At 42.3% G+C, this 26,370-nt stretch overlaps 1 protein-coding gene across 1 annotated transcript in view; it reads left to right on the top strand.

Annotated features, from left to right (window-relative positions):
- Positions 1–8,480: 8,480 nt before the first annotated feature.
- IRS1 (insulin receptor substrate 1) overlaps positions 8,481–26,370 on the top strand; it is an 88,826-nt gene continuing 70,936 nt past the window's right edge. Inside the window, exon 1 of the mRNA XM_050963997.1 lies at positions 8,481–13,104. Coding sequence (XP_050819954.1) covers positions 9,516–13,079 — 3,564 coding nt within the window. The 5' untranslated portion in view covers positions 8,481–9,515 and the 3' untranslated portion in view covers positions 13,080–13,104. The remainder of the gene's footprint in view (positions 13,105–26,370) is intronic.

The following is a 26,370-nucleotide window of genomic DNA, read 5'->3' as shown; positions in this document are numbered from 1 at the left end:
AGCTTCGTACCTACCTGGCTGCCAGAACAACACAACAGAGGCTCATAGCAGGAAGTTTTATCAAGACCACGAATGGGAGCTGAACACATTGGGTCATCCAAGATATTTTCCATATGTGGGAGGTTCCCAACAATAGACCTCTTTTTGCAACCACAAAAAACTCCAAATGCTCCCAGTTCTGCTCAGGAGCAGGATTCGGTTGACACTCTCTGGGCAACACCTTCCTCATCAAGTTGGAGTGCCCTCCTCCTGTACGTCTACCTCCCACCCTCCTCCTTGTTCGCGTACTCCACAAGATAAAGCAAGATGGATCCAGAGTGATCCTAATAGCCCCCACATGGACATGTCAGATGTCGTACCTTTACCTTCTCCACATGTTGGTCTGTCCCCCACGCATGTTCCTGCTTCTGCCTAGGCTTCTATCACAGGATGCAGGTCGCATCCTCCATCCAGATTCCAAAAAACTTCATCTCAAAGCCTAGTTACAACATGGCTCTTAGGATCTGCAATGACATGTTCCACAGAAGTTCAGAACATATTATTAAACAGCTGTAGGGCAACTACCCGACACACATATGGACATAAGTGGAAACGATTTGAATCATGGTGCCAATGTAAACAGACTGCAACTGTGTCAGCCTCCTTACCTCTTATTTTAGACTATCTACTGGAACCTAAACAAACGGGATTTTCCATGAGTTCCATCCACGTACACCTGTTGGCCATCACAACATTTTATCATAAAGTTGATGGATTCTCTGTTTCCACACATCCCATTACTAAACACTTCCTAAAGGGTATCTCCAACTCCTATCTGGCAGTGAGAAATCCTGCCCTGCCATGGGACCTCAGCCTAGTCCTCCACGCGCTCACCAGGCCCCCTTTCAAACCCATAGCCACAAACTTGTTATTACACCTCTCTATGAAGGTTGCATTTCTAGTGACCATTACATCTGCCAGGTGGGTGGGAGAACTAGCTGCTTTCATGACGGACCCACCCTATACGATCTTTTTTAAAGATAAAGTATTTCTCAGACACCATCCTAAGTTTTTGCCTAAGGTGGCTTCATCATTCCACCTTAACCAACCTATAGACTTACCTACATTTTTTCCGAAACCACATATAGACAGTAGAATCCAGACTACGCTCCTTGGACATCTGCAGGGCTCTTGCTTTTTATATCGATAGAAAAAAATCTTTCTGCCATTTCCAAACAACACCTATCCAAATGGATATCAGACTGTACCAAGCTCTGTTATCTCCAGCATGAACGACAACCCCCTACAGGGATCTGTACACATTCTACTAGGAGTCTCTCAACCTTCATAGCATTTCTCAACAACATCCTTATTGCGGAACTCTGTAGGACCGCAACCTGGACCTCACCGCACACTTTTACACAACAATATGCATTGCAACAACACGCATCTTCTGATGCCCTGTTTGGTAACACAGTGCTTTTATCTGCTACGACTTCACCTCTGAAGCCCCCTTCTTCCACTAGAGGGCACTGCTCTGAAGTCATCTAAAGTGGAACACCCACAGGGACACCACTTGAAGAAAGAAAGTTACTCACCTTGTGCAGTGACAGAGGTTCTTTGAGATGTGTCCCCCTGTGGGTGCTCCACTACCCTCCCTACTCCCCTGTGCTTTGGAGTTCTATCAAATACAGACTCTGCAGTAGAGAAGGAATGGCGGATGGGAGGGGTTGGTCGCACAGCACTGGTTAACCGCCTGAAGAGGCGCGAGATGGGGACTGTGCATGTGAGACCCAACTGGGGCATTACTACCATAAATCTCTGGCTACGATCGCAAAGATGCAATGACCACCTAAAGTGGAGCACCCACTGGGGGACACATCTTGAAAAACTTCTGTTACTGCACAAGGTGAGTCACTTTCTCTTTATTTCACTCTATTACTCCTAGTTACATCCCTTTGAACAATACTTAACAATTCCACTCTTCTTTATGGCATTAATACCCTTCAGGTTCTTATAGATGCCTACCCTATGACAAGATATCTTCCCCATACGCTACCATCCTGGGGCAAGACCATCTTGAGTACTTTGGTTTTTCATGTCCCTATTGATTTCATCATACTTTTATTGTAAAACATCTATGTAGATATGTGATTCCTTCTTCAATCAAGAACTGCTTGAGACTGTCACTTTTTGTTATACAGAAATAAAAATACTTATAAACTGAATTAAAAACTGCACCATCAGTATCTCACTTTGGAAATCAGTGTCCCTGGGAATATTGTTCCTAGAGAGGGTAAAAACCACCAAGAATTAGAAGTGAAAAAGTTTCTATGAAGTGTGGAGGCCCTTTTTTAACTTATTACAGAGAAATCTAAAGGTAATAGATCTAGGGATTCCAGGTTGAACAGTCTAATTTGGGAATTAACCCATCATATTCTTTAGTTTGCTCTTAGGTTCATAGTGCAGCACTGGAAATTCCTTGTTACTTAGTAGGAAGAAATGGGAGCAGGGATCCATCTTTCTCTCTCTCTCTTTAGTTAGGGAGGTGGGAGTGAGATAGGAAAAATACAAAAATTACTATAACTAGGCAACGTTATTAATACACAGTTCTGAAGAGAAAAGATGAGTTAATTGATTACTCTTACATAATTGTTTTACAAATTAACTGGACAAAACACAAGAGAATATACAGGAGAAACCATCTGAATAAACAGAAGCATGGACAAGATAATTTAATAGGACTCTTGCAATTCTAATGTCTGTGATTCTGTGAACTATAACTGCTAACAACTGGATAAAGCATTAAAGCTTTATGTAATAGATCTGAAGAGTCTCATTAGTTATTCTACGTGTTCCTTATATACAATATGTTTCTGCCTCAGTGGAAGTTGTAGGTGTAGAAGGAATGCAGGATCCAGCACAATTTTTCTATGTGCTTTGTATTTGTGCTACAAACATTGCATTTGTAGCATTCCTCTGATAGGAAAAACAACCTGTTTGCATAAAGAAGTAATTACTTATTTATCATGTAGAATAAAGCTACTTCAGGAATGTAACGATTCTGATCTTAGGGAAGGAGCTAGGCAAGTATCATCTATGCTGTAGGACATGGAAAAGTCAATACTATCAGTCAACTTAGAACAAATAAAAGATGTAATCAAATCAACTTTGAAACAAAGACTATAATAATGCGTACATATGCCATCAAATAATATTTAGCAAGTAGTGGTTTTATGGTCAAATTGTTTTACAACACTGTATAAGTGTGAGCCTGTGCAATTCTCAGGAATAGGAAAGGGAAAATCAGGGGGGGAATATAAAGGAGCTAAGAATATTTACAAGCTGCAAAAGAAGATGATGCAGCAATGAGATCAAAAATGGTCAGTGCTTAGTCCTGCCAAATGTTAAAGGCCAGCTCCAGAATGGCATGTTGGAAAAAGAGTTCCTGAACAGCCTTATACCGAGAACTGAAGGACACCAGGGAAGGTGCCCATGTGCAAGGGGCTACTACCATAAACAACAAATGTAAGAGAGTAAAACCTGCTTAGTATAAAAATGTACATAACATTTAAATTTTTCAAAACCATTTAAGTGGTTCAAGTGCATAAGAACATTGACTTTCAGCTGGACTTGAGTACTTTTGAAAATTTAACTATTTTGTCAACATATTTTTTAAATTTAATTTTTAGAAAATAATAATAGGAAAACAACTTAAATATGCTCCACAAAATACATCTTCATCCGAGAATTAAAATGTCACAGAATGAAGCTGGAGTCCGTGCCAAAAAAGTGGGATGTCAGTGGCAAACACATGGCTTCCAGTTTTAAAACCCTGTTTATTATGAAAAGTCTGATGAAGAAAAGAAATGCATGGTTAAATATTTAAATAGGAAACTTCATAGTTTGTATAGCCCTTGCCCTCAGATTTGCTATGAGTCAGTTTGTGAACTGATTGGTAGCAGTGTTCATATGATCATATGATCAATGGGGGTTGGATCAAGCCATTAGGACATGAGGTGAAAAAAATGCCCAGAAAATGTGGCTTTCCTGATCTACATTTTTTTTCCTCCAGTGGTGCCATTTAGGGTTGGAATTTTGTGAGTCTCTTCAACAGGAGAAACAGGACAGAGAGTTGGGAGCAGCAGCTGGTATAGGACAGTCCTGAAAAAGTTAGGAGTAGCAGGTGGAATTAGAAGCTACCATGACAGTTGGGATCCGAAGGTCTCTTTGCAGTTGGGAATAGCAGTTGGGACCAGAAGATCCTGCTATATTTAGAATTGGGATAGCTGATGAGAGAAGACCTGATTCTTATCTCACACTAGTTTACAACTGTGTAACTCTGTTGATTTCAGTGAAGCTACTCCTGATTTATGCCCCTGTAAGTGAGTCTGAATCAGCCCTAGAAGTCTGAAAAAAAATTGACAGGAGCAGGATCCTTTTTATAAGGCGAAAACAGGGAACAGTCACTTAGGAAAGGTCAATAGAAAAGAGAGCAAAGTATGTAAGAAGTGTCAAGGGAGTGAAAATGAGTTGAGAAAAGAGAGAGCAAAAGAAACTTGTGAAAGCTGGGGGACAAAAAGCAAACTGAAATTCACCTGAATAAATATAAATAAATAAAGATAAATATGAAATGGGCTTTCACTGCACTGAGGGTATATGTAGACTTTGAACTACTGATTGACCTGTCAATATTTCAAATGCAAAAATTAAACATATTAGGCTAGAAACTCATGTATGTCAGAGCTCTGCTTGGTGCTGCTGGTGAGTGTGTGTGTGGACAGACGTGGATTTAGGCCAAACTAGTCCCCACAGTAATTTACACTACAGCTTCTCTAAATTCTGCTGGCTTGCAATGGCCCTCTAATAGATTGTTCTACCAGCCCAGGACCACCAACACACTAGGTTCCTCTGGCCCATGACCCTCTCCTCAGCATGCCCACTATATTGGGTTTGGTGGGGATTGGTAGGAGTTGATGGCATAAATCACCCCATGCCACATTAATCCTCAGCTACCTATTAGGGCAGCCTTGTAGACCCTTTGTGCTCACAGAATGATACAATGAAACTTTAGCATGGGCCAGAATCTGGTACATTATTATATTTCCTTCATTTCTCCATAATGAATACATTTATTGTCTCTATAACAATAGTTAGTTCTGGCATATTTAAATATGTGTAACCTCCGTGCAGGGTGAAGGTGTTTGAGAAATATCATTGTGTTGGTTTAAGGATCCTGCCACAACCACCAAAATGGACCTCTGCATCATCCATGTGTGCTAAAACAGACCTAGCCCCACAGAAAGAGGATAGAAAGGGTACAGACAAATCCTGCTTGTTTGGTTTGCTGTCCTGCACACTTGAATATTGTGAGATTATAAAAAAATTGAATATTTCAGAGTTTAATATGCTACAGATCCAAGTTAAAACAGCTAGGAAACTCCTCCAAGATGGTGTCTGCTGGGATGTAAACTGTCCACTAAAGTTGTAGCTTTGAAAGCCTGATAAAAGTCTAAGATGTTCCCTTTTATAATGTATCAAATGAAAGGCTCAGATCTGTATAGAAATGTTTGAGGACATTTATGGAAACACTCAATTTGAAAATCAGAAATAGAATACAAAGTCTTGATATCTGCAAAGTAAGTTTTTTGTTGGTGATAAATGAGTGGACAATCCTGCCTGCTGAGTGTGGACATTAATGATCTCATGACTCTTTTTTAAAGTGTAAAAGTTTACCCATTATTCTTGTTCCAAATCTCCTCTCGATCATTCTTGTGCAGCATGCTGCATGCCAGATGTCTGTCCACCTAAAAGTGACTGTATTTCAGTGTTGTATATCCCAATATCACTTATGAAATACAATGGGATCATTTGGAAAGAAAAGCACTGTATACAGTAAACGTAATACATTGTTATATATTACCAGAAACATAACACATCTTCAAAACTTATCCACTCAACAACAATATCCAAATCTATGTTGGGTGTCTACACAGCTGCATGTGTCTCTGGGGGCAGGGAGAAGGGGTACGGAAGTCATACTGTCATAGACAGCTGCACCAGTTTGAAAAGCAGCAGTGTGCACCACCCACTAGCACAGGCTGTGATATGCAGGATGTACACTAGCTGGCTTTGGGGTCTGGCCTTGCCCTATGGTCAATAAGCCATACCCCCTTGGAATTCTTCATTGACTGCCTGGCGCGGTAGATAATCACTGTTCTCAACAGATATTTAAGGCTAAAATTCTGCCAAGGAGAAGTTTCATGAAGTTTGAGGATGAAGGTGAGGAAGCTCCTGACCCTCTCCATATACAGCATAAGGTAAGATTTGGTCCATAATGTGCTGAAATCCAGTGTACAAGAAGCTGATTTATTTTTGGTTTAACTTCTTGCTTCTTTGCTTAACTATTTTGCAAACGGTGCGTATTTAGGGCACTGACAGTGGGAAAGAGAAAGCCATATAGGTGCATTCCTGACCACTTCTTAACAATTTGACTCTGATCCTAGGTATTGCACAATATAAATAATAATATAATAGTTATGTAACTGGCAATTTATCTAGATTATTAACTCTAAGAGGAAAAGACATTAAGGCTGCAATGATGCCTCTTGTCATCTCTAAGCTCTCCAAATTTTGCTGAAAATATTTCAATAAGAACATTTCATTTTTTGTTTAGATTATTCATTATTTAAAATTATTTTACAACTAATGATCATTTGATAATATTCCTTGCAGTAGATTAACATTACCTAACGATTTTACATTAGTTATTCAATGTTTGGCCCCACATAAATGCAAATAAAATTAAAATTCTGCATTGTAATTCAATATTGAAAGTAGTTATGAACATTGTTATTGCATTTTCTCATATAGATTATCAAACTAAAAGTATCCTATCAATAACAATCTGTTCACTAAATATATTGCCAGCAACATGCATATTAAAGAACTTTTAAACTGTATAGAATATGTAGATTAATTCATGTTCCAATAAATGTACAGAGACTATTAAAAAAACCCAACCCAATCTGGAACCTATAAATATGCACTCTATATTTGGAGTGGAAAAGAGAAAAGATGTTCAAAGATGTTTTAATGAACTGTCCTGGAGATGGCAGCATTGAGTAATTAATTTTTTTAGAATTGGCTTGCAACACTTCTCGTATCGTCTTTCACCTTACAGTGAAATAAAAGTTACGCATACAGCACATTTCAGTACTGTAAACGGAAAATCATGTTGAATATTCAGTTTAATCTAGCATATAATGATTTCGGGAAATATATTTAACTGCTTGACACCACATTGGAGACATTCTACAGGGAATCTCTACTACACAATCCTTCTGTACAATATAATGATAGCAAAGCTTTGCATTTCCAACAATGATAAATCTCCACTCATCAATAAAAGTCTTTATTCAGGGCCCAACTGCGTCGACAAAAGATAAAATCTGTGATTTGTGGCTCCATGCTAACAGGAAACAAAAATAAAATCAGTCATTGCTGAGTTTGAACATCCCCAAAAATGAAAATCACACAAAAATCTTCTATTGTCAATGTTGCAGTCAAAATAGGTCTCAAAACTATGCATGCTTGTGTATGCTTATTCTGTTTTCAATTCCCAGCCCCAAACGTGTCTCTTCTTTTAATTTCTCATGCCCTTTTGCTATTACTGGTCTTCTTTGGGCTTATACTATTTAAAACGGTACCGAAAGTTCGGATCCAATTTATATGGAAAACATTATGCAACATAAAGTTGCGTTATTTATTTTAATTTTTTGCTCACGGGGATAGTCTCAGCTTAATGTTCTGAGCCGCCCAGAGGACAATAATCTTACTTCGGCAGAGGAGAGTCACTCTGTGTTGTTACAGAAATCTCCAATGCCACAGACATTCGTGAACGGTTTGCGGCTGGATTTTATTTGTTTGAGTGGGAAGGAGTTGGAAAAAGGGAGGGAGGGTTGGAGGACTTTTTTGTTTTGAATTCAGCGGTTGCATTAACTTCTTTCGATCTTTACCCTCTCTGAAAGGGAAGCCTCAATTGCACTAATATGGTGGAGAGCTGAGATGGATGCGGGGGGAGATGATTTTCAGCACCCTTATGTCTATATTGCAGATCAGGCAGAGGCAGCACTGGAGTTCAGACGCAGCTTGAATGTGTGTGGGGGGGAGCCTCGTGGTTACAACGCAGCAGCAGCGCCTCGATCAAAGTTGCCACACTGCAGAGATTCACTCACAAGCCCCTAGTTTATAAATAACACGCCAGTGAATGGCGTCTACGCCTTTTTACTACGCTCCACTCCTCAACCTAGCCTGGGCACCTCCCCCCGTGGAGGAGTTGAGGGACAGACCGCGTTGCCAATAGGAAGGCGGCCCCCCAGGGCGCCGAGCGGCTCAGGGCCCGAAGGTAATTGCAGCCGCAGCGGCACTGAATGAAAGGAACGGCGGGCGGGGAGGAGGGGGCGGATTGGAATGCCGCGGCACCAGGCTAGGTTGGAGCCTCCCTCGGCTGCTGCTGGGATGGTCCACGCACTGGCGCCGTCACGTGTTTCTCTCCTTGGAGTGAGACTGAGTCTCGGTGGCGGCTGGAGGGGGCTGGACTCATAAACACAGACACCGCCGCTTGTTTGGGTTTGGGGCGCTCCGAAACTCCGAGAAGCAGCCGGAGGAGGAGAAGTCAGCCAGGCAGCCCCAGACCCGCCTTCAGCCTGGGGCACGGGAGGGGGCTTTGCTGTTGGCCTCGGCGCCTTTCCCGACTGGAATGAGGAGGAGGAGGAGGAGGAAGAGAGGATGTTCCTTCCCCACTTGGGCTGCTTTCCCTCCTGCTGCTGTCTGGTTGTATTTTGTGTTGAAATGGCACTTTCTCTTCCTAACGAGATGGGACTGAATGGGGTCGCCAGCCTCCTCACGCATAAGCAGAAGCAGCAGCTTCGGCGCTGATTTTGGGGCTGGGCTGTGTTTTTGGCGGGGGGGAGAAGAGGCGTGTGTTTTGGGGTGTAAGCCCCGGACTTTGCAAAACAAACTGCTACCCAGAGGATCTTTAATCTGCTCCAGAGATTGCGCTCGCTGAGGCGAAGTTGTGAAGGGGAGGGGTGTTTTCGAGCGAAGCAAGGGGGACCCCTTCCTGCTCCTCTCTACAGAGGAATCCGACCCATACGACTGAAAGATGCGTTTCTTCTCCTCCCCGGCGGCGGCTGCTGGGAGAACTAGACTTTCATCTGGACTGACTGAGACTGGACTCTTTACGGATATATTGACCCTCCTGAGGGTGATTTGGGCATAAACAGCCATATAAACGCTGCTGTGGTGCTGGAAGCTGCCTCTGCCACTGAACAGCTGCTCTCACCCTGCCAGTATCCCCTCCCCCCCATCCCGTTTTGGAGAGGGAATTCCGAGTTAGTTTGCTTTTTTTATTATGATTGTTGTTGCATGAATTGTATTTTTAGAGGTGTTTTTTTTTCCCTGCCTTGCTTGGCAGTTTTGGGGGCCCGTGGGCTGATAGTTGCAGTAAAAACACCACCACCTCTCCTTCCACCATGGCTAGCCCCACGGATAATAATGAGGGCTTTTTCTCGGATGTCAGGAAGGTGGGTTACTTGCGCAAACCCAAGAGCATGCATAAACGCTTCTTCGTGCTGAGGGCAGCCAGCGAGTCAGGACCTGCCCGGCTGGAGTACTATGAGAATGAGAAGAAATGGAGACATAAGTCAGGAGCCCCCAAGCGTTCCATCCCACTGGAGAGCTGCTTCAACATCAACAAACGGGCAGACTCCAAGAACAAGCACCTGGTGGCCCTCTATACCAAGGATGAGCACTTTGCCATTGCAGCTGACAGCGAGCCTGAGCAGGAGAGCTGGTACCAAGCCTTGCTGCAGTTGCACAATCGGGCCAAGGGCCACCACCACCTCCATCACCGTCACCACCACCACCACAGCGATGTCTCCTTTGGGGGTGGCAGTGCAGGGCTGGGGGAGGCAGGTGACGATAGCTATGGTGAAGTGGTCCCTGGCCCGGCTTTCAAGGAGGTTTGGCAAGTGATCCTGAAACCTAAGGGTCTGGGCCAGACCAAGAACCTGATCGGCATCTACCGCCTGTGCCTGACCAACAAAACCATCAGCTTTGTGAAGCTGAACTCGGATGCAGCTGCTGTGGTACTGCAGCTGCTCAACATCCGCCGCTGTGGCCACTCAGAGAACTTCTTTTTCATAGAGGTTGGGCGTTCAGCGGTGACTGGGCCTGGTGAGTTCTGGATGCAGGTGGATGATTCAGTGGTGGCACAGAACATGCATGAGACCATCCTGGAAGCCATGCGGGCCATGAGTGAGGAATTCCGGCCCCGTAGCAAGAGCCAGTCCTCTTCCAACTGCTCCAATCCCATCTCTGTGCCCCTCCGCAGCAGACACCATGTCAACAACCCCCCACCCAGCCAGGTGGGGCTCAGTCGCAGGTCCAGGACTGAGAGCGTGACTGCTACTTCCCCTGCTGGGGGTGGTGGTGGTGGAACAGGAACCGGGGGCAAACCCAGCTCTTTCCGAGTCCGAGCATCTAGTGATGGAGAAGGGACTATGTCCAGGCCTGCCTCTGTGGATGGCAGTCCAGTAAGTCCCAGTGCCAACCGGACCCACTCACATCGGCACCGTGGCAACTCCAGGCTTCACCCTCCTCTCAACCACAGTCGCTCCATCCCAATGCCTTCTTCACGCTGTTCCCCTTCAGCCACCAGCCCAGTCAGCCTGTCATCCAGCAGCACCAGTGGCCATGGCTCCACCTCAGACTGCCTCTTCCCACGCAGGTCGAGTGCTTCGGTATCAGGCTCCCCCAGTGATGGTGGTTTCATCTCCTCCGATGAATATGGCTCCAGCCCCTGCGATTTCCGTAGCTCTTTTCGCAGTGTGACTCCAGACTCTCTTGGTCACACCCCGCCAGCACGGGGGGATGAGGAGCTCAACAACTACATCTGTATGGGGGGCAAGGCTGCCTCGTCCTGCAGCTTGGCAGCTCCCAATGGCCACTTCATCCCTCGCAGTTGCCACCCACAGCATCAGCAGTGCCGCTATCCTGGCACCCCATGCTGCCCCCGGAGTGGTGGAGAGGAGGTAACTGACCTGGAGAAGGGCTTCAGGAAGCGGACTCACTCTGCAGGAACCTCACCCACCATCTCCCACCAGAAGACACCCTCACAGTCTTCAGTGGCCTCCATTGAGGAGTACACAGAAATGCTGCCTTCCTACCCTTGTGGTGGCAACCGGCTGCTCTCCTACCGGCACTCTGCCTTTGTGCCCACTCACTCCTACCCTGAGGAGCATTTGGAGATGCACCACTTGGAGGGCAGCCACCACCGGACCAACTCCACCCCACACACGGATGATGGCTACATGCCAATGTCACCTGGGGTGGCCCCTGTGCCCAGCACTGGTGGCACTCCCAAAGGTGGTGACTATATGCCCATGAGCCCCAAGAGCGTGTCAGCCCCACAGCAGATCATCAACCCTGGCAGGGGGGGTCGCCACGCCCAAGCCATGGTGGACTCCAATGGGTACATGATGATGTCCCCTAGTGGCAGCTGTTCGCCTGACGGTGGTCCCACCGGCTACGGAAAAATGTGGACTAATGGGGCTGCCCACCACCTAAAGCTTTCCGTAGAGAGCAGCGAAGGGAAGCTCCCCTGCAGCGGCGGTGACTACATCAACATGTCCCCAGCCAGCGGCTCCGCCACCAGCACCCCCCCGGACTGCTACTTCGCCAGCTCGGGGCCGCCGGGTCCGGAGGAGGCCTCGGCGCAGGGCCCGGCCGAGCCCCCCCACAAGCCCATCTACTCCTACTTCTCCCTGCCGCGCTCCTTCAAACACGTGCAGCGCAGGGCGGCCGAGGAGAGCGGCCCCCAGCTGCGCATCTCCCTCAGCTCCGGCCGCTTGCTCTACGCCGCGGAGGACTCGTCCTCTTCCACCAGCAGCGACAGCCTCGGGGGAGGCGGGGGCCAGGAGGGCGCCGGAGGTGGCTACCAGGCGCAGCCCCCGCCACAGCAGCAGCCTACCCGTCAGGCGGCCGCGCAGAGCAGGAGCCGCCTGACCAGACCCACCCGTTTGTCTCTGGATGGCCCCAAGGCCAGCACCTTGCCGCGGGCGCGGGAGCAGCCCCCGCTGCTGCTGCCGCCGGAGCCCAAGAGTCCCGGCGAGTACGTGAACATTGAGTTCGGGGCCAGTGACAGGCCGGCGGCCGCGCGGCCCCGAGGGGACGAAGGCTCCGAGTACATGAACATGGAGCTGGGGCCGCCGCGGGCAGCCTGCCAAAGCGGCTTCGCAGCCGTACGGGCGGCAGCTGCGGCCCGGCCAGGCCGAGGAGCTGCTGCCCTCAGCAGCCGGGACTATGTGACTATGGAACAGGGGGGCGGTGTCGGGGGGCCCTGCCCGGGCTGCGCCGATCCCCCGTCCCCCGCTCTCTTGCTCAAGTTCGCCGACAGGCGGACGGGCCGCGCTGTGCCGGAGAACCCCACAGCTGCCCCTGCCTCCGCCCAGGCGCAGCCGCCGGCCGAGGCGCCACCGCGCTCCTCCTCCCTGATGGGAGGCCCGGGGGTGAACAGCGCCTTCACCCGCGTCAGCCTCAGCCCCGGGCCCGGCCGCAATCAGAGCGCCAAAGTGATCCGCGCCGACCCGCAAGGGGGCCGCCGGCGGCACAGCTCCGAGACCTTCTCCTCCACCCCCAGCAACGCCCGCGGCACGGCGGGCAGCGGCGGCCTCAACGCGCCCTTGCTCTACGGGGCGGGGGGCTCCGAGGAGGTGAAACGCCACAGCTCGGCCTCCTTCGAGAACGTCTGGCTCCGGCCTGCCTCGGGGGAGTTGGGGGCGGCCGCCAGGAGGGAGCAGCAGCCCCTCGGCGCCGGGGGTGGCTTTGAGAACGGACTCAACTACATCGACCTGGACTTAGTGAAGGATTTTAATCAGCGTCGCCAACATCCCCACCACCCCCAGGAGGGCACCTCTGTGCTTGGGGGGAGGCAGCCTCCGCCCAAAGCCCCGAATCAGCCTTGTGGGAGTAGCCACTCTAGCGACGATTTGAGTGCATATGCTAGCATCAGCTTCCAGCGACGGGAGGACGTCTAATAGCTGGGCAAGAGCCAGAGAGAAGGTGAGTGCAGAGAGAGAGGGGAGGGGGAAAAGGCGTTTAAACGAGTAGAAACGCCCACTTAAAACTGATCCCGAAAGACCAGGAAAAATCAGGCACCTAGGTTTTGGAGGTTGTTCAGACCACTGAACTGTGTCCTAAAGGGATGGCTTAAGGTGCGGTCTGTACTGTTCTCTTGTTTTATTGGAACGTTCTTTTTCTCTTGTTTCTTTGCACGTTCACATCCTGCTCTCAAATAGAGCCCTTAAAGTGTGTGGAGTGCTTGTTGAGGCGTGGGAAGAAGATCCAGGTTCACTCACTGAGTTAATCTTTTGATAGCTGCAGTTGCAAATATTGCACAGTTAAGGGTCTGTGGTGGAAAAATAGACCTAAGCGTGGTCCCTGCTTACCTGATAACAAAAATAGATTGGATAAACTCTGGAACAGTGATTAATCCGTTGAAGCTTATTTCTTATGGAGGAGGTTTCTGTAATTAGATTGGTGTGGTGATTTTTGTAAGCTAGATGGTATGTTCTTAGATCTGAAAATATTTTTTCCACGTGGGAAGTGTTTTGGAAAATAATGCAGCCACTTTAAGTCTTAACTCAGAAGTGTTTGAACGTTTTGGTTCATTTTGATTTTAAATATGCTGTTGCTTCCAGTAGTAAAATTAGCATTTGACACTGCCTCCTTGAGTCATGGATGCTTTTCAAACTTGACACACTGCAAGCTTGTCTAAGCAACTGGGACTGGGGTCTCATGTGTTGTGAACATTTATGGTGAGGTGGTTCACTCTGTGAAATCTGCTTGAATATTGTTGCTGAGACTAAAGTGCTTTTTAGTGGCACTTTTACCTCACTCCTTTAATCTTTAAGAATACATAGTTCAAATGACCCAGTAAGTGGAGGGAGAGGGTGCGGGGGGCGGGGGAGGAATGTGGGAGTGGGGATCAGATTCAGAAGCTCCTACATTCTAAGTTTAGTTGTGGCCAGTTATGACTCCTGTATCCATAGGCAAATGAATTAACCTTTCTAACTCATTTTGCCCATGTGTAAAATGTGGGTATCTGCCTCACAGGGTTGCTGTGAGGATTAATTAGATAATGTTTGCAAAGTGCTTTAAAGGGACTCGATGATCGTGTGTAAAGAAAACAAAAAACACCCCCCCCCCAAAAAAAAACCCCAACAACTTGTGTTTTTAGACTGATATTGATACAATATAATTTAGCAAAGGACGATTTTATAAGTATCTGCAAACTGCAGAAGAAGCAAATCGTGTAGAATGGACTCTGTGATTATAAACTTAAAATGTTTAAAAATGAACAAGTTAAAAATGTATGCAAAATTTGTCAGCCTGTTGTATTAAGGCAGCATTACAAGGTTTGCCTAGGACAAAGAATACAGTACTTTTGCAACCAATGTGATGGATCTGCCAAATAGAAACTGAATACAGAGTATACACTGAAGAAATACAAAGTGTTTTTTTTTTTAATAAAACATTTTCTCCTCTAAGTATATATTCCTGTATAATATTGATATTTTATACCACTGAGTTTTTCTTCAAGGTCTCTGATATGAATAGACAACTCCAATCTAAATGTTAACACCCTTGCTGATCTCTGCAGTTTTTCATGTATTTAACTCAGAGCAATCACTGTACAGTGAACATTTACAACATAATTGGATAAATTCATAATAATTTATTTGACTGTAACTGTGGTTACACACTTATTCAGTGTATATTTTTATTGCTACTTTACTTGGTGTAAGTACTAACACCACTTGGAGTGGATGTGATAGAAGGTTTAACAATCGTATGTAGGATTTTCCTTTTACCTGAACTGGTGAGCCTAGCGTCAAAGTGTGAATTGCAAATACCTGGAAGAAAAACCCTTTCCCATATTTGTTACTTTAACATTGTTCAAATAATTGAAAATTGCAAATGTATTATTACGGTAGTCTTACTTTATCTCATCGGTATATGCTAGACTAGTCATGCCTTTGGGCAGGACTTAAAATTTGGCCAGGGTATTGCCGCAGTGTCAAGAGGTGTGTGCCTTTTGCATTCCCTGAAAAAATCTGCTCAACATTGGCTATGTTATAGGTTCCTGAAAAATCCGTTTACTACACACGTAGTAGAGTTGTAGAGGCTGGTAGCTAAATGACTTCTCTGCAGATTCCATCTGCATGGCGCATACTCCTTTGCCACACAGATTCTGTGGGTGATCTGGTTGTGTATGCACCGTTTCCACAGAGCCAAGGGAGTATGCTCCATCCTAGAACTAAGCTGGACTTCCCCTGAAATTCCTTCTTCTGGCTGCTAGGGCTGCCCTGATCTGGCACTAGAAAGAATCGAAGGCAGGAGACTCTCCTGTGCTTTCAGTGCTCCCTTTGCTGGTGCCCCAGGCGCTGTGAAGGAGAAGGAGGAAGCAACCTGATGAGAATTCAGAGAGAGGATCAGATCGGTGAGAAGAGGTGTGGGGGCTAGACTGGAAGAGATATACCTGGGTGTGGCTCAGGGAGGAGGAAAGGGGCAGGAATCAGGGCAGGAGATAGAAGTGAGTAGGAGCAGAGGAGGATAGAGACAAGTTTATGCAACCTTTATTTGGCTCCCTTGTTCATATGCATTATGATTAAATCTTTAAGCCCAAAATTTGGCAAGGAGATATACATATGATCCCATTCTATAAAATATATTTATTTCATAGGACAGCTTTTGTCCCCAAAAGGTTTTAACTACTTGGACAGATTTTATTTATCCAGACCAAAATATTTTGTTGTCCCAGGTTGTCAGATCAGGACTTTGAGCATTTTCCAGCTTCTCATTAGCAGGTGAATAAACGTGTGCCACTTTGCCACAACTTCTCTCCCCCCAAGCCATCCATGTTATACACATTTAACTACATTGAAACATCTTCCATTGTGCATCTCCCTCAAAAATCAGTTATGCCCGCTCTAATAGATTTCTTCCAGAACAAATCACTTGTGTCCAAATCTATTCTGTTTCTCTGTCCTTCTTGCCCCCATCCATATTCTTGTCCCCATACATCTTTGCTGCTGCTGTCCCAAGCCCTGCAGCTTTCCTAAGTTTACAGGGGGGCTCAAACTTCTAGCTGTTTCTCAATACCGGGGTCCTCTGCTTTTTGCTCCTCTCCCAGCCTGTTAAAGGATCAGCAGTTTAAATGCCACCCTGTTCCTTGAGTTCCTTTACAGTGGTTCCAGCTGCTCTAATCCTTCCTTCCTTCCTCAGAAAGAACGTCTAGTGCTCTGGCTACTCCCGCCCCCCCTACCTTCTTTCTAGAGAAGGAGCCTGTAGCTCTGTGGTTGCACTTACTAGCAACTTTGGTGAGCTGACACAGTTTTTAAGACCTGTGCCAGACAACTGCATCTCCTCCCCCACCCCACCCCCGTCTTTCCTCTTCTCTTCCTGGATTGTGGGAAAAGAGAGTTCTCGCTCTCTCTCTGTGCTCTTGGTAAGGAACAGTAATCTACTTGTATATGTACCACTCTTAGTTTTTCTCTTTTTTCTGTGTCTTGCCTCTTCTGGAAGCTGTAAAGGCAAGTATAGTGAAACTGACAAGATTATTGTAAATTTCACTTCTTTCCTCCTGGGATTTCTCTGTGCAGAATTATCTGAGGCAACTTCTTCTTCCTGTGCTTCGTGTGTGGTATTGAGGAGCCTCTCACAGTTGGCAACAGTACGAAGATGAGCAATTGATAGTTGATGTTCTGAGTACTGAGTCACAAAACATTTGAAGTATGAAGCCATCTTGAAATTCTTGTGTAATATATTAAGAAATTTTCAAATACCTCCTTTTTTTCTCCAACTTGCAATTAAAAATACTTTTATAGCTTTCTTCTAAGTATAATTCATAATTTTAAAAAAGTTTGTGGACTTAAGGAGTTACTTTAAAAATGTAACACATTTATCTACATGCAATTAAAAAAACGGAAGCACTTCCAAAGACAAAAGGTTCAAAAGCCTCTGTACCTCTGGGGAAGCAGTAACTTGAACATCAGCAAGATACAAGTTATACATGGTACAGGATTATTATAGACTGAGCAGGGTGTTTCATACTGAATGTGCACATTGTTTCCCCCCTCAACTAATCATCTGCTAAAACCTAGCCTGTGTATCACCGTGTGCTTGCAGTTTGTTACATTATTAGTATATTCTGCACTCCTTAAATATTTTTTTCATTATTCAAACTGCAGACCTATTTGTTTAATGTAGTTACTGTAGATACATGTAACTGCTAGTTTGGACTTCTGACTTACATGGCAGTTTTAGGAAAATTGCTTTCAAATTTTTCTCTTTGGTTTATAGAGTCCTATAAATTGAGGCTATGTAATCAGAGACCAAGTAGGCGATAAAATAGCATCCCATGATGCACATGTTTTATATTCAGTTAGTATTAAAATCATATTTAGGATCATGTTTAAATTAGAAAAACAAGAAATTCAAAGTTAAGGATGACACTCCTTTTTTAGCTGATGATTCTAAAAAGAACATATGTATTCTGGATTGGTTTTAAATATTTAACAGCTGGAATGTAGAGCCCTAAAGAACATGAGAGACCAACACCTGTGGAGTTGGAATGTAATCTGACCAGACTCTTCAGTGTATTCTGTTACTTGTATAACTTAAGGGATGTAGCCTGGTGAACAGCTGAATTTGAAAATTTCAATTAGGAACATACAGTTTTATGATGGTTTTGCAAAAATTTGAATACAACAATGGAGGCTAATTGAATTCACATCTGATTATCTTTTTGATAAAGTTGCTGTGACTTTGTGTGTGTATGTGCATGCACATGTAAAGGAAAGGAATTATTTTTTTAGTTTTCAAAACGGATTAAGTTCGGTATTGATTGTAGAAACTATTTTTAAAAATGAAGTCTCAAGGGAACAGTCTTAAATTCAAATGTCTGTTTTTTCATGACATTCAGGTGAAATTTTTTTTTTCAAAACTAATTAGCTTTTGGACTTAGATTTTGTGTACCAAGTTTCATCCTAGAACAGATCTTTCGTATTTGAATTTGGAATTCAAGAAAAGTAGAGCTCAAAATAGGAAAACTGGCAGTCTGTAAGCTTTAGATGCCATGGATAATTTTGAAAAATGTTCACAGTAGAAATCATTACACTTTTGTAAATTCATTCATTTATATTTTTCTTTCCTTCTCCTTCATTTCTTAGGATAGCTTATTTTGGAAAACAGGCTCTCTTCCTTAGAGTTCCTGCTGTCTATTTATCACAGAATCCCATTCACATTGTTGTGCATCCTGTTGTCCTGAGTGAAGGGAGCAGGATTTTTCCACTTGCTCTTTTTTGTGCTGTACTCTTTGTCATTGCAGTTGAATGCTGTGATTATATAATACACAGAACCCTGTTTGTTAACATTGGACTTTAAGTACAGAATAAGCATGAATGAATAACTCCTTAAGCAATAAGGATCTCGTTGTCATGTAAACATTCTCATAGTAAAAAGAGAATGATATTCACACTGATTTTTAAATTGCTTTTTTTCTTCTTCCAGTTTTTCATTTTACCCTTTTTTTTTCTTTACACTGTGCTACTGCTGGGACTACTATAATAAACCTGCTAGATGAAAAATCTGCATACATGCTAATTTAATTATTCATATCCTGCATTTATAATTAAATCCCCTCTAAACTATTTAATTTAAAGGGTAGTTCATACAAAGAAAAGCTCAAATTGCAAAATGATTGTGACTTACTATTAGAATAAATCTTCTCTTACATTTTATGGCAAGAGTTAAAATACAAATAACTATGTCTACAATTCCAGGTTGTCAGAATGCTGAAAACTGGAACTTGGTCTCTGAAATATAGTATGAAAGTGTACATCTTCAGTAAACTGTATAGCATTAATTCTGTTTTTACTTGTTCCATGTTTTGGTAAATGAAAGATTTGGATTATAAACAATTATAGCAGTTTGAATATTACAAAATAGTGGAGAAGAGGAGAGTCTTGTGTAACACCTCTTTTGATCTATTTAAATATGGTGGGAAATTGAACAAAAACAGGTGTGAATAGATAAAGGAGATTTAAATAATTCTGGCACTCTTAATTAAAGATGACTTGATATGTATTCTCTCTGATTATGCTTGATATATCTATGTCACATTCTTTGAAGACTGTCATTAGAGATTTAAACAAGAGTAATTGGAAAGTGCTGTTTTCTTCACAATAATACACTACAGGGTTGGGAGGATAGTGAAAAGTTTGTGTGTGTATATGGAACTGTTAATCGTAATATGATATTTGACTAAAAACCTAATATTTAAGTATCTGAATTGTCATATTAATTAAATCTTCTTGCTAGTATACGTAATAGGTTTGCTGTTCAATAAATATTGTCAGATACCTTTTAAAATTCTATTGTTGTATGCAGTGTAGTTGTAGCTTTGTCGGTTCCAGAGAGGCACAGGGGTGAGATAATATCCCTCATTCAGAAATTAGGCACACAAACTCTGCACGCAAAAACTGATCTGCTTAATACAAGAATGGAAACACCTCTCATTGCAGAGGTATTGTAGAAATGTCTCAGTCTTTGCAACCAAACTCCAAATATTTCTATTGGTTTCAGAAATCTATTCCTGATGACTGTCTGCGCATATGTCAGAAGCTGGAAAGATACAATCTGTGAGCTCTTAAGATGGCACCTCCAATTTGATTTATGTCTTGTTTGCTTTTATCTAGATTTTTTTTTTTCAATTGCTGTGTGGGTGGATGTTTCTAAGTCATAGGAATTCTGAAATATGCAATCAGCATCACCATTGGTTTCTTTGAAACAGTGAATTTCAGGAAAAGAAGGAGAAAAAAGCTAGCTACTCCCTCAACCTCAGACATCCTCTTGGACTCCAGTTAGAAGCCTGATCACACATACTCAACAAGAGAGCTGCTCTGTTTAACTCAACTGCTTCTTGCAGCATGGGAGGTAAAAAAAATGAACCAAAAAATGAGGTAGCAATTAGAAGTTCTAATAATCCTTTCTCCCAAAGCAAAGGGGAGGGGAATTGAGAGAGGCACCTGCATCATCAGAAATACTAATATTAATTTAGGATTTTTTTTAAAGTCTGTTGACAGACTTACTATATATACTCGTTCATTAGCCCGTTCGTTTATAAGCCAACCCCCCAAGATGGTTAGGTAAAAATAGCAAAACCTGTATGACCCTTTCATAAGCCGACCCTATATTTCAGGAGTTGATAAACTTGGCTCCTGGCCCATTAGGGTAAGGGCTTGGCTACACCCAAAACTCCAAAGCGCTGCCGCGGGAGCGCTTCTGTGGCAGCACTTTGAAGTGCGAGTGTGGTCGCGGTGCTGGTGCTGGGAGAGTGCTCTGCCAGGACTGCAGGTACTCCACCTCCCCATGGAGATTAGCTTGCAGCGTTGGGAGCCGTGCTTCCAACGCTGAGGCACTGTTTACACTGGCGCTTTGCAGCGCTGTAACTTGCTGTGCTCAGGGGTGTGTTTTTTCACACCCTTGAGCGAGAAAGTTGCAGCGCTGTAAAGCGCCAGTGTAGCCAAGGCCTAAGCTGCTAGCGGGCCTTGACATTTTGTTTACCTGGAGCATTCACAGGCATGGAGCCCCATGGCTCCCAGTGTTCATGGCTTGCCTTTCCCAGCCAATGGGAGATGCGGGAAGTGGTGCTTCCCGCAACTCCTATTGGCTGGGAACGGCGAACTGTGGCCACAGGGAGCCAAGGGGCTCCATGCTTGCAGATACTTCAGTAAACAAAACGACAATGTATTAAATATTCAATTCAATGTTTCCATAAAGTTTAAAATCATCAAATTTTGGTGTAGATCTGTTTGTCAGCCAACCCCTGCTCTTTGTTGTGTAATTTTTTTTACCAAAAATATTCGGCTTTTGAATGAGTATATACAGTATTTTGTTTCTAGCTCTGTAAGAGACATGTCCAGAAACAGCTTTGCAAATCAGCAGTTTTAGCATCTATGGCATGTGTTTTTGGAGAGTCTCCTTTTTTAGTCAATAATAAAAAGGAGTCCTGCATACTATTGAGCATTTTTTTATTTATTTTTTTTTTTATTTTAAAGATCCATAGTCTGTTTCAACGCAAACTTAACCTCCACAACCTTCTCTATTCAGGGAATGAAATAGTCCTCTGCTCTGTTTCTTGTTTTTATTTTGTGTTTTGTTTTGTTTTGTTTTTTCCTTCTTCAGTAAAAAGGTTCCTTATCTTTTGTTGTTCTGCTAGGGCTTGATCTGACTTGCTCTGAAGTCTCTTGGAGTCTTTCCATTGAAGTCAGTGGAAGTTGGATTGGGCCCTTAATGACAGTTGGTGTCATCTGAAAAAAGATTTTTGCATGCACTCTCCCTCTCTTCTGCCTCTGCCTCTTTAGAAATTAAATCTGATAGGGGAGTGTCTCAGTGGTTGTGGGTAAGTATTGGTAATACTTACCTAGGTTTTGTTTGTTTCAAAGGGATACAATGAGTGACTCATCAGTAATAATTCTCAAGTCAAGCTCTCTCTAGAGAATATGAGAAAATGATATCTTTTGTTCTGTGGTAGAATTGGGATGAATTGATCACTTTTTTTTTTCTTTTTAAATCAGCAAGTAGGTAACCTTGATTTAAATAATCGGTTTTGCATTTGTGTTTCAGTCATATTCCGTAAGGGCAGTTGATTTCTCATTGGTTGGTAACCATTAAAACATATTGATTTGCAATTAAGCATTTACCTCTGCACCAATTTTGGTACTACTTGCTCACAAAGGGGATACACTGTATCTATATGCATCTCAGCAGTTATATAGCTTAAAAATATGTATTCATATTTGTGACTTACCTGTTCATTATGTTAGAAATGGTGAATGATGGATTTCTTACTACAATAACTTTTTACTTTCGATTTGTGTCACGCTGCATTTGGATGTAAATTTTAATTCTATTAAAAATGCACTAAAAATAGCATTTTTAAATAGCCTTATTTAACTAGTAAACAATGTTAAATGTTCTGGATACAGGGTAGTTGTAGCTGTGTTAGTCCCAGGGTATTAGAGAGACAAGATGGGTGAGGGAATATCTTTTATTGGACCAACTTCTGTTGGTGAGAGACACAAGTTTTCTTAGCTACGGGGTGGATTTAATTTAAATCACTAGTCAGGAAGACTTTCTTTAATCATGGATTTCTGCATAAAAGTGCATTCTTGTTGGTTGTTATAACCTTAATACATATTCTTCACAACTCAGAGATAAATGTAGGTTTCACTTTTAGAAGGTACATACTATACACTTTTAAAGTGATTTATTTTGAAAACTTCAGATTAGTTTTACAGCTATATCAGAAGATGAATGATTGTTTGTTTAGTTTATTTCATTTACCACAGGTAATTGAAGCAGATAGTTTACCTTCCAATGATTTCGTAAATATCTCCAATTCAACAGGTTAATCATTAATATTTGGAGGATTTTCTTGCCATGCTATATTAGGAGAAGAACATCACCAGACAGACATTTAAATTGTTTTAGTTAAATAAAACAGCAATGTTATGTATTCTGGGTTTTTCTTTAACAGCAAACATATAACATTTTAACAAAACAAGATATGAATTTTTGAATTTAGTTAAACATTCAAATTTTTTTAAAATCAGGTTTGCTTTTGTTAAAATTGTTTTAAACTAAAATAGTTACATGAAATATTTTTTTTAAAAAATTCAAAAATTAAATCGGCTATATCAGCCAGGTCAACATGAGAAACTTAAAATATTGGCTTCTGCAGCTAACTCATTCGTCTTCCCCTTCATTTTCCTGTTTTGTTCATAATCTGGAAAAGAAAAAGAAGCTTTTCTGCTTTTTCAGGTCCCAAATGATTTCTCAGTTTTGAATGAATTAGTCCAAAGGAAGAAAATATTCTTTCCACATTGCCAGAAGAAGCTACTGCTGTTAAAAGTGAGATTATCACTACAACAGTCTCTGAATCCAGATGCTTAAGTGACTTCCACCGGTTCACTGGTGTGACTTTCTTTAAAACATCATCAGTAAACATATTTCTTGAATGGTTCTTATTCCCAAACTGGGTGTCTTTTACAGCCTATGCCATTTTAGGTTTTCCTTTCTACTGAGAGAATGGTATGGTAGATCTCAAATCAATGAAGGCTACACTCAGAAAGACCTCAAGATGTCTGGAATATGCTGCTCAAACAGTTTTGCTTTTGTTTCTACTGCCTGTCCCTCCCTTTTCACATTTTATCTCCAGACTTCTCCTTGTGCAGATCTATTCCTCCCCCAACAATCTTCTATTCTATTTTTGAAACTTTTCACTTTTAGAGAGAGGTAAAGGATTGACTCTGTGTACACAAATGTGCAGAAAGACAATACGGGTGAGGTCTGTTATTTCTCACCTCTATAGATTATTTATTTAAAAACATTTTTGCTGTTAACAAGCATGTTATCTCTGGAGACACAAATCCACAGTTTGAGAACTGCAAAACTAATCATCTCTGATGGTATCTTCTAGACTAAGCACCGAGTACCATTGGATAGATAGAAAGATTCACCTAAATAATCTATACAGAAGCCCATGGAACCCTATAAAGTTGGCTCCGTAATCCATGAACTATTGGAACTCATTTACAAAACTTTTCGTAAACATTATATGAATATATTGTCTCATACTGTAGAATTAGACTTTCTAATCCCTACTCCATGATGAGACATTATAGCTCAAAGATATATCTTAATTAAAACTATATTTAGATAGGTTTTTTCCTCTCAAAGATTTTTTCTATGACAAAAATCAGATTTAAATAAAATCAGATTTTTTTTACTTTATGTATTTATTTTATTTATTTATTTAAATCATTGAATATTATCCTCCCTGTTGACAGAGAGTTCTTCTTTACATCTGGAAAAGGTACTTCCAGTGTCGCACCAAAATGCAAGGCAGAACAGATTTCTTAGCGTAAGTAGTTAGCACACGTTGCACAGGACCATTTAAGGCAGAGTGGCCTGATAGCATCTCAGCAGTCATAAGACAAAAAGAGGGAATTAGTAGGTTACAGGTAGTTGTAATAAGCCATCAATCCAGCGTCTCTGAATGGAAGCGGAAGCTCTGTGGCTCAGAAGCTCTCTCTAACCAAAAGAAGCTGGTCCAGTAAATGATACTACTACTCACCCACCTTGTCTCAAACGTACTGAATAAATTTATAAATGGTACATTTATCAAAACACACTTGTATTTAAAACTGATTCCTTAAACAAAGTAAGTATTGTCTGTTATTAATGAATGGAACGGATTGTTTTTGGTTATCATATCCTTCAAGATTTTAGTACTAGTAGATCTCATCCTCACACTCCTTATTTTTATTCATAGCTTGGAAGCAGAAAACAAGCCTTCCTGCTCTTTTAGCTCTCCAGTTAGTTTCTCAAATATTTGAATGAACCAGTGATTGAATTGAACTTGCTGAATACAGTAAAAGAAAGAAAATACTGTCCGCACCTGCAGGAGAGAGAGTCTAAAGCTGGTTTAGGACTTTAAAAAACTCTGGATCCAGATGGATAGCCAGTGACTTCAACCAGTTTACTGATCTAACGTTGATAGCAAACACATACTTCTTGAACATGTTTTATTTAATGGCTGTAACAGATTATGATAAGGTTAGGCTTGAACATAGATTGTCAATTTCAAATTGATTTTTCAACATTTTTATTTTTAAAAAGAAAAATATGAATTTTATTTAAGGATGGATTTTTATCCACTTATTTTATAAAATTAAGGTTTTCTGTTTACATTTTAATTATTTTGTGTTTAAATATATTTTTTCTAACTACATTTTTATAATAGATTAAAATAATTCTGTGTTTTAAAAAAAAAAAAAAAAAAAAAAAAGCCATGGCTTTACCACACAGAGCACAGCATGGACTGTTATATATAAGATCAGATTAGATTATTATAATAGTTTCTTCTGGCCTTTTTTTCACACAATCATTGGTTGTTTTTTTTGTTTTTTTTAAGAGGTTCCCACGTTTCTTCACAAGCTATTGAACTTAGAGACATTCATGAAGCATTCAAGGGTGGATGGTGCCATCTCAGGAGTTGCAGAAAGGACAAACATCCTGGTAGAAGAGGGGGAAGAACCAAAAAGCCTTCTCGGTAGGAAAGTTTGAGGCATTCCTGAAAAGATTGGAGTGTTTGATTCTGTTTGTTCAAGCTTCAGTTTATTCCACTCATGCCTCTTGTGCTGTATGTAGGTGTCTACAGACATTTAAATGATCTTCAGAGGCCAAGAATGAGGGCTGTGACCCATCTGCACATGGAGTTTATGTACTCTTTTGTTCATCTCTGATTCTACGTTCAGAATAATACAAATTACATCCAGGGCCATGGCCTCATTTTTGTCAGAGAGGGGATTCTTATGGCTAAAACAATATACAACAGACCAATCTTAGAGCTTTTTTTAGTTGCCTTTCCTTTAAAAGAGGCTACTCTATGGAGAAGAACCTTATCATTTCTATTTATTTAAATGGCTCGAACCAGAGCCTGCTGTAAGGGAACCCTGTTGTCTCCGGCCTACTATCCTGGCAAAAGGAATCAAAACCTGCCGAATGAGAGAATAATCTTCAACTGATTTTAGTTCCTTTCATCCCTAGACAACAGGAAATAAGCCACAGGGAGCCCCCTTAGGTTTTAAGCAGGTGCCTGAAGGTCAGAAGGCGATTGTGCAGAGCTGCACAATCAGAGGGAGGCCAAGAAAAGTAATTCATGTGTAGGCACATGTGATGTCCAGTTAGGGGGTCCTGGAAATTACCTATTCAGGTATGCAGAAATACTTCAGCAACTCTTTTCATGCAACTCAGCCTGCTCCAAGATAGCACAACACATCTGGGAAACCTAAACCATCCCCCTGAAATAGAGGCCATTCTCCCAGTCCATTTATGCCTTTCAATGTAGACTTTCACATTAGTATTTTACAGGCTGCAGTGTCCATAGAATATTACAGGTTTTTGGGGAGGAAAAAAAAAAAAAAGAAAAGAAAATGAAAACAAGGGTGGAATAATTTGGTACTATCTTAATTCTCTCCTTCCCATGTATGTGTCTGTCTAGCCTTTAAAGTATGGATTAATTGTTTGCTACTTCACCGCAACGTCCTTTGGACTGATAGCGTGACATTTTATGGAAAAATGAAGTCTTTTCTTATCTGAACCTTTTTCTCTGTTAGCTTCCACCAGTGCAGAGCACCCTATCTTAGGTTAGTTTAAACTGATTGTTCTGTTTTTAGTTTTGTAATTTAACTCTGAGGG

Source organism: Gopherus flavomarginatus, chromosome 8 (assembly GCF_025201925.1).
Source record: "Gopherus flavomarginatus isolate rGopFla2 chromosome 8, rGopFla2.mat.asm, whole genome shotgun sequence".
In the NCBI taxonomy this organism is placed as follows: Eukaryota; Metazoa; Chordata; order Testudines; family Testudinidae; genus Gopherus; species Gopherus flavomarginatus.
The sequence above is the reverse complement of the archived record's forward strand: the minus strand, read 5'-3'. Positions and strand labels throughout refer to the sequence as shown.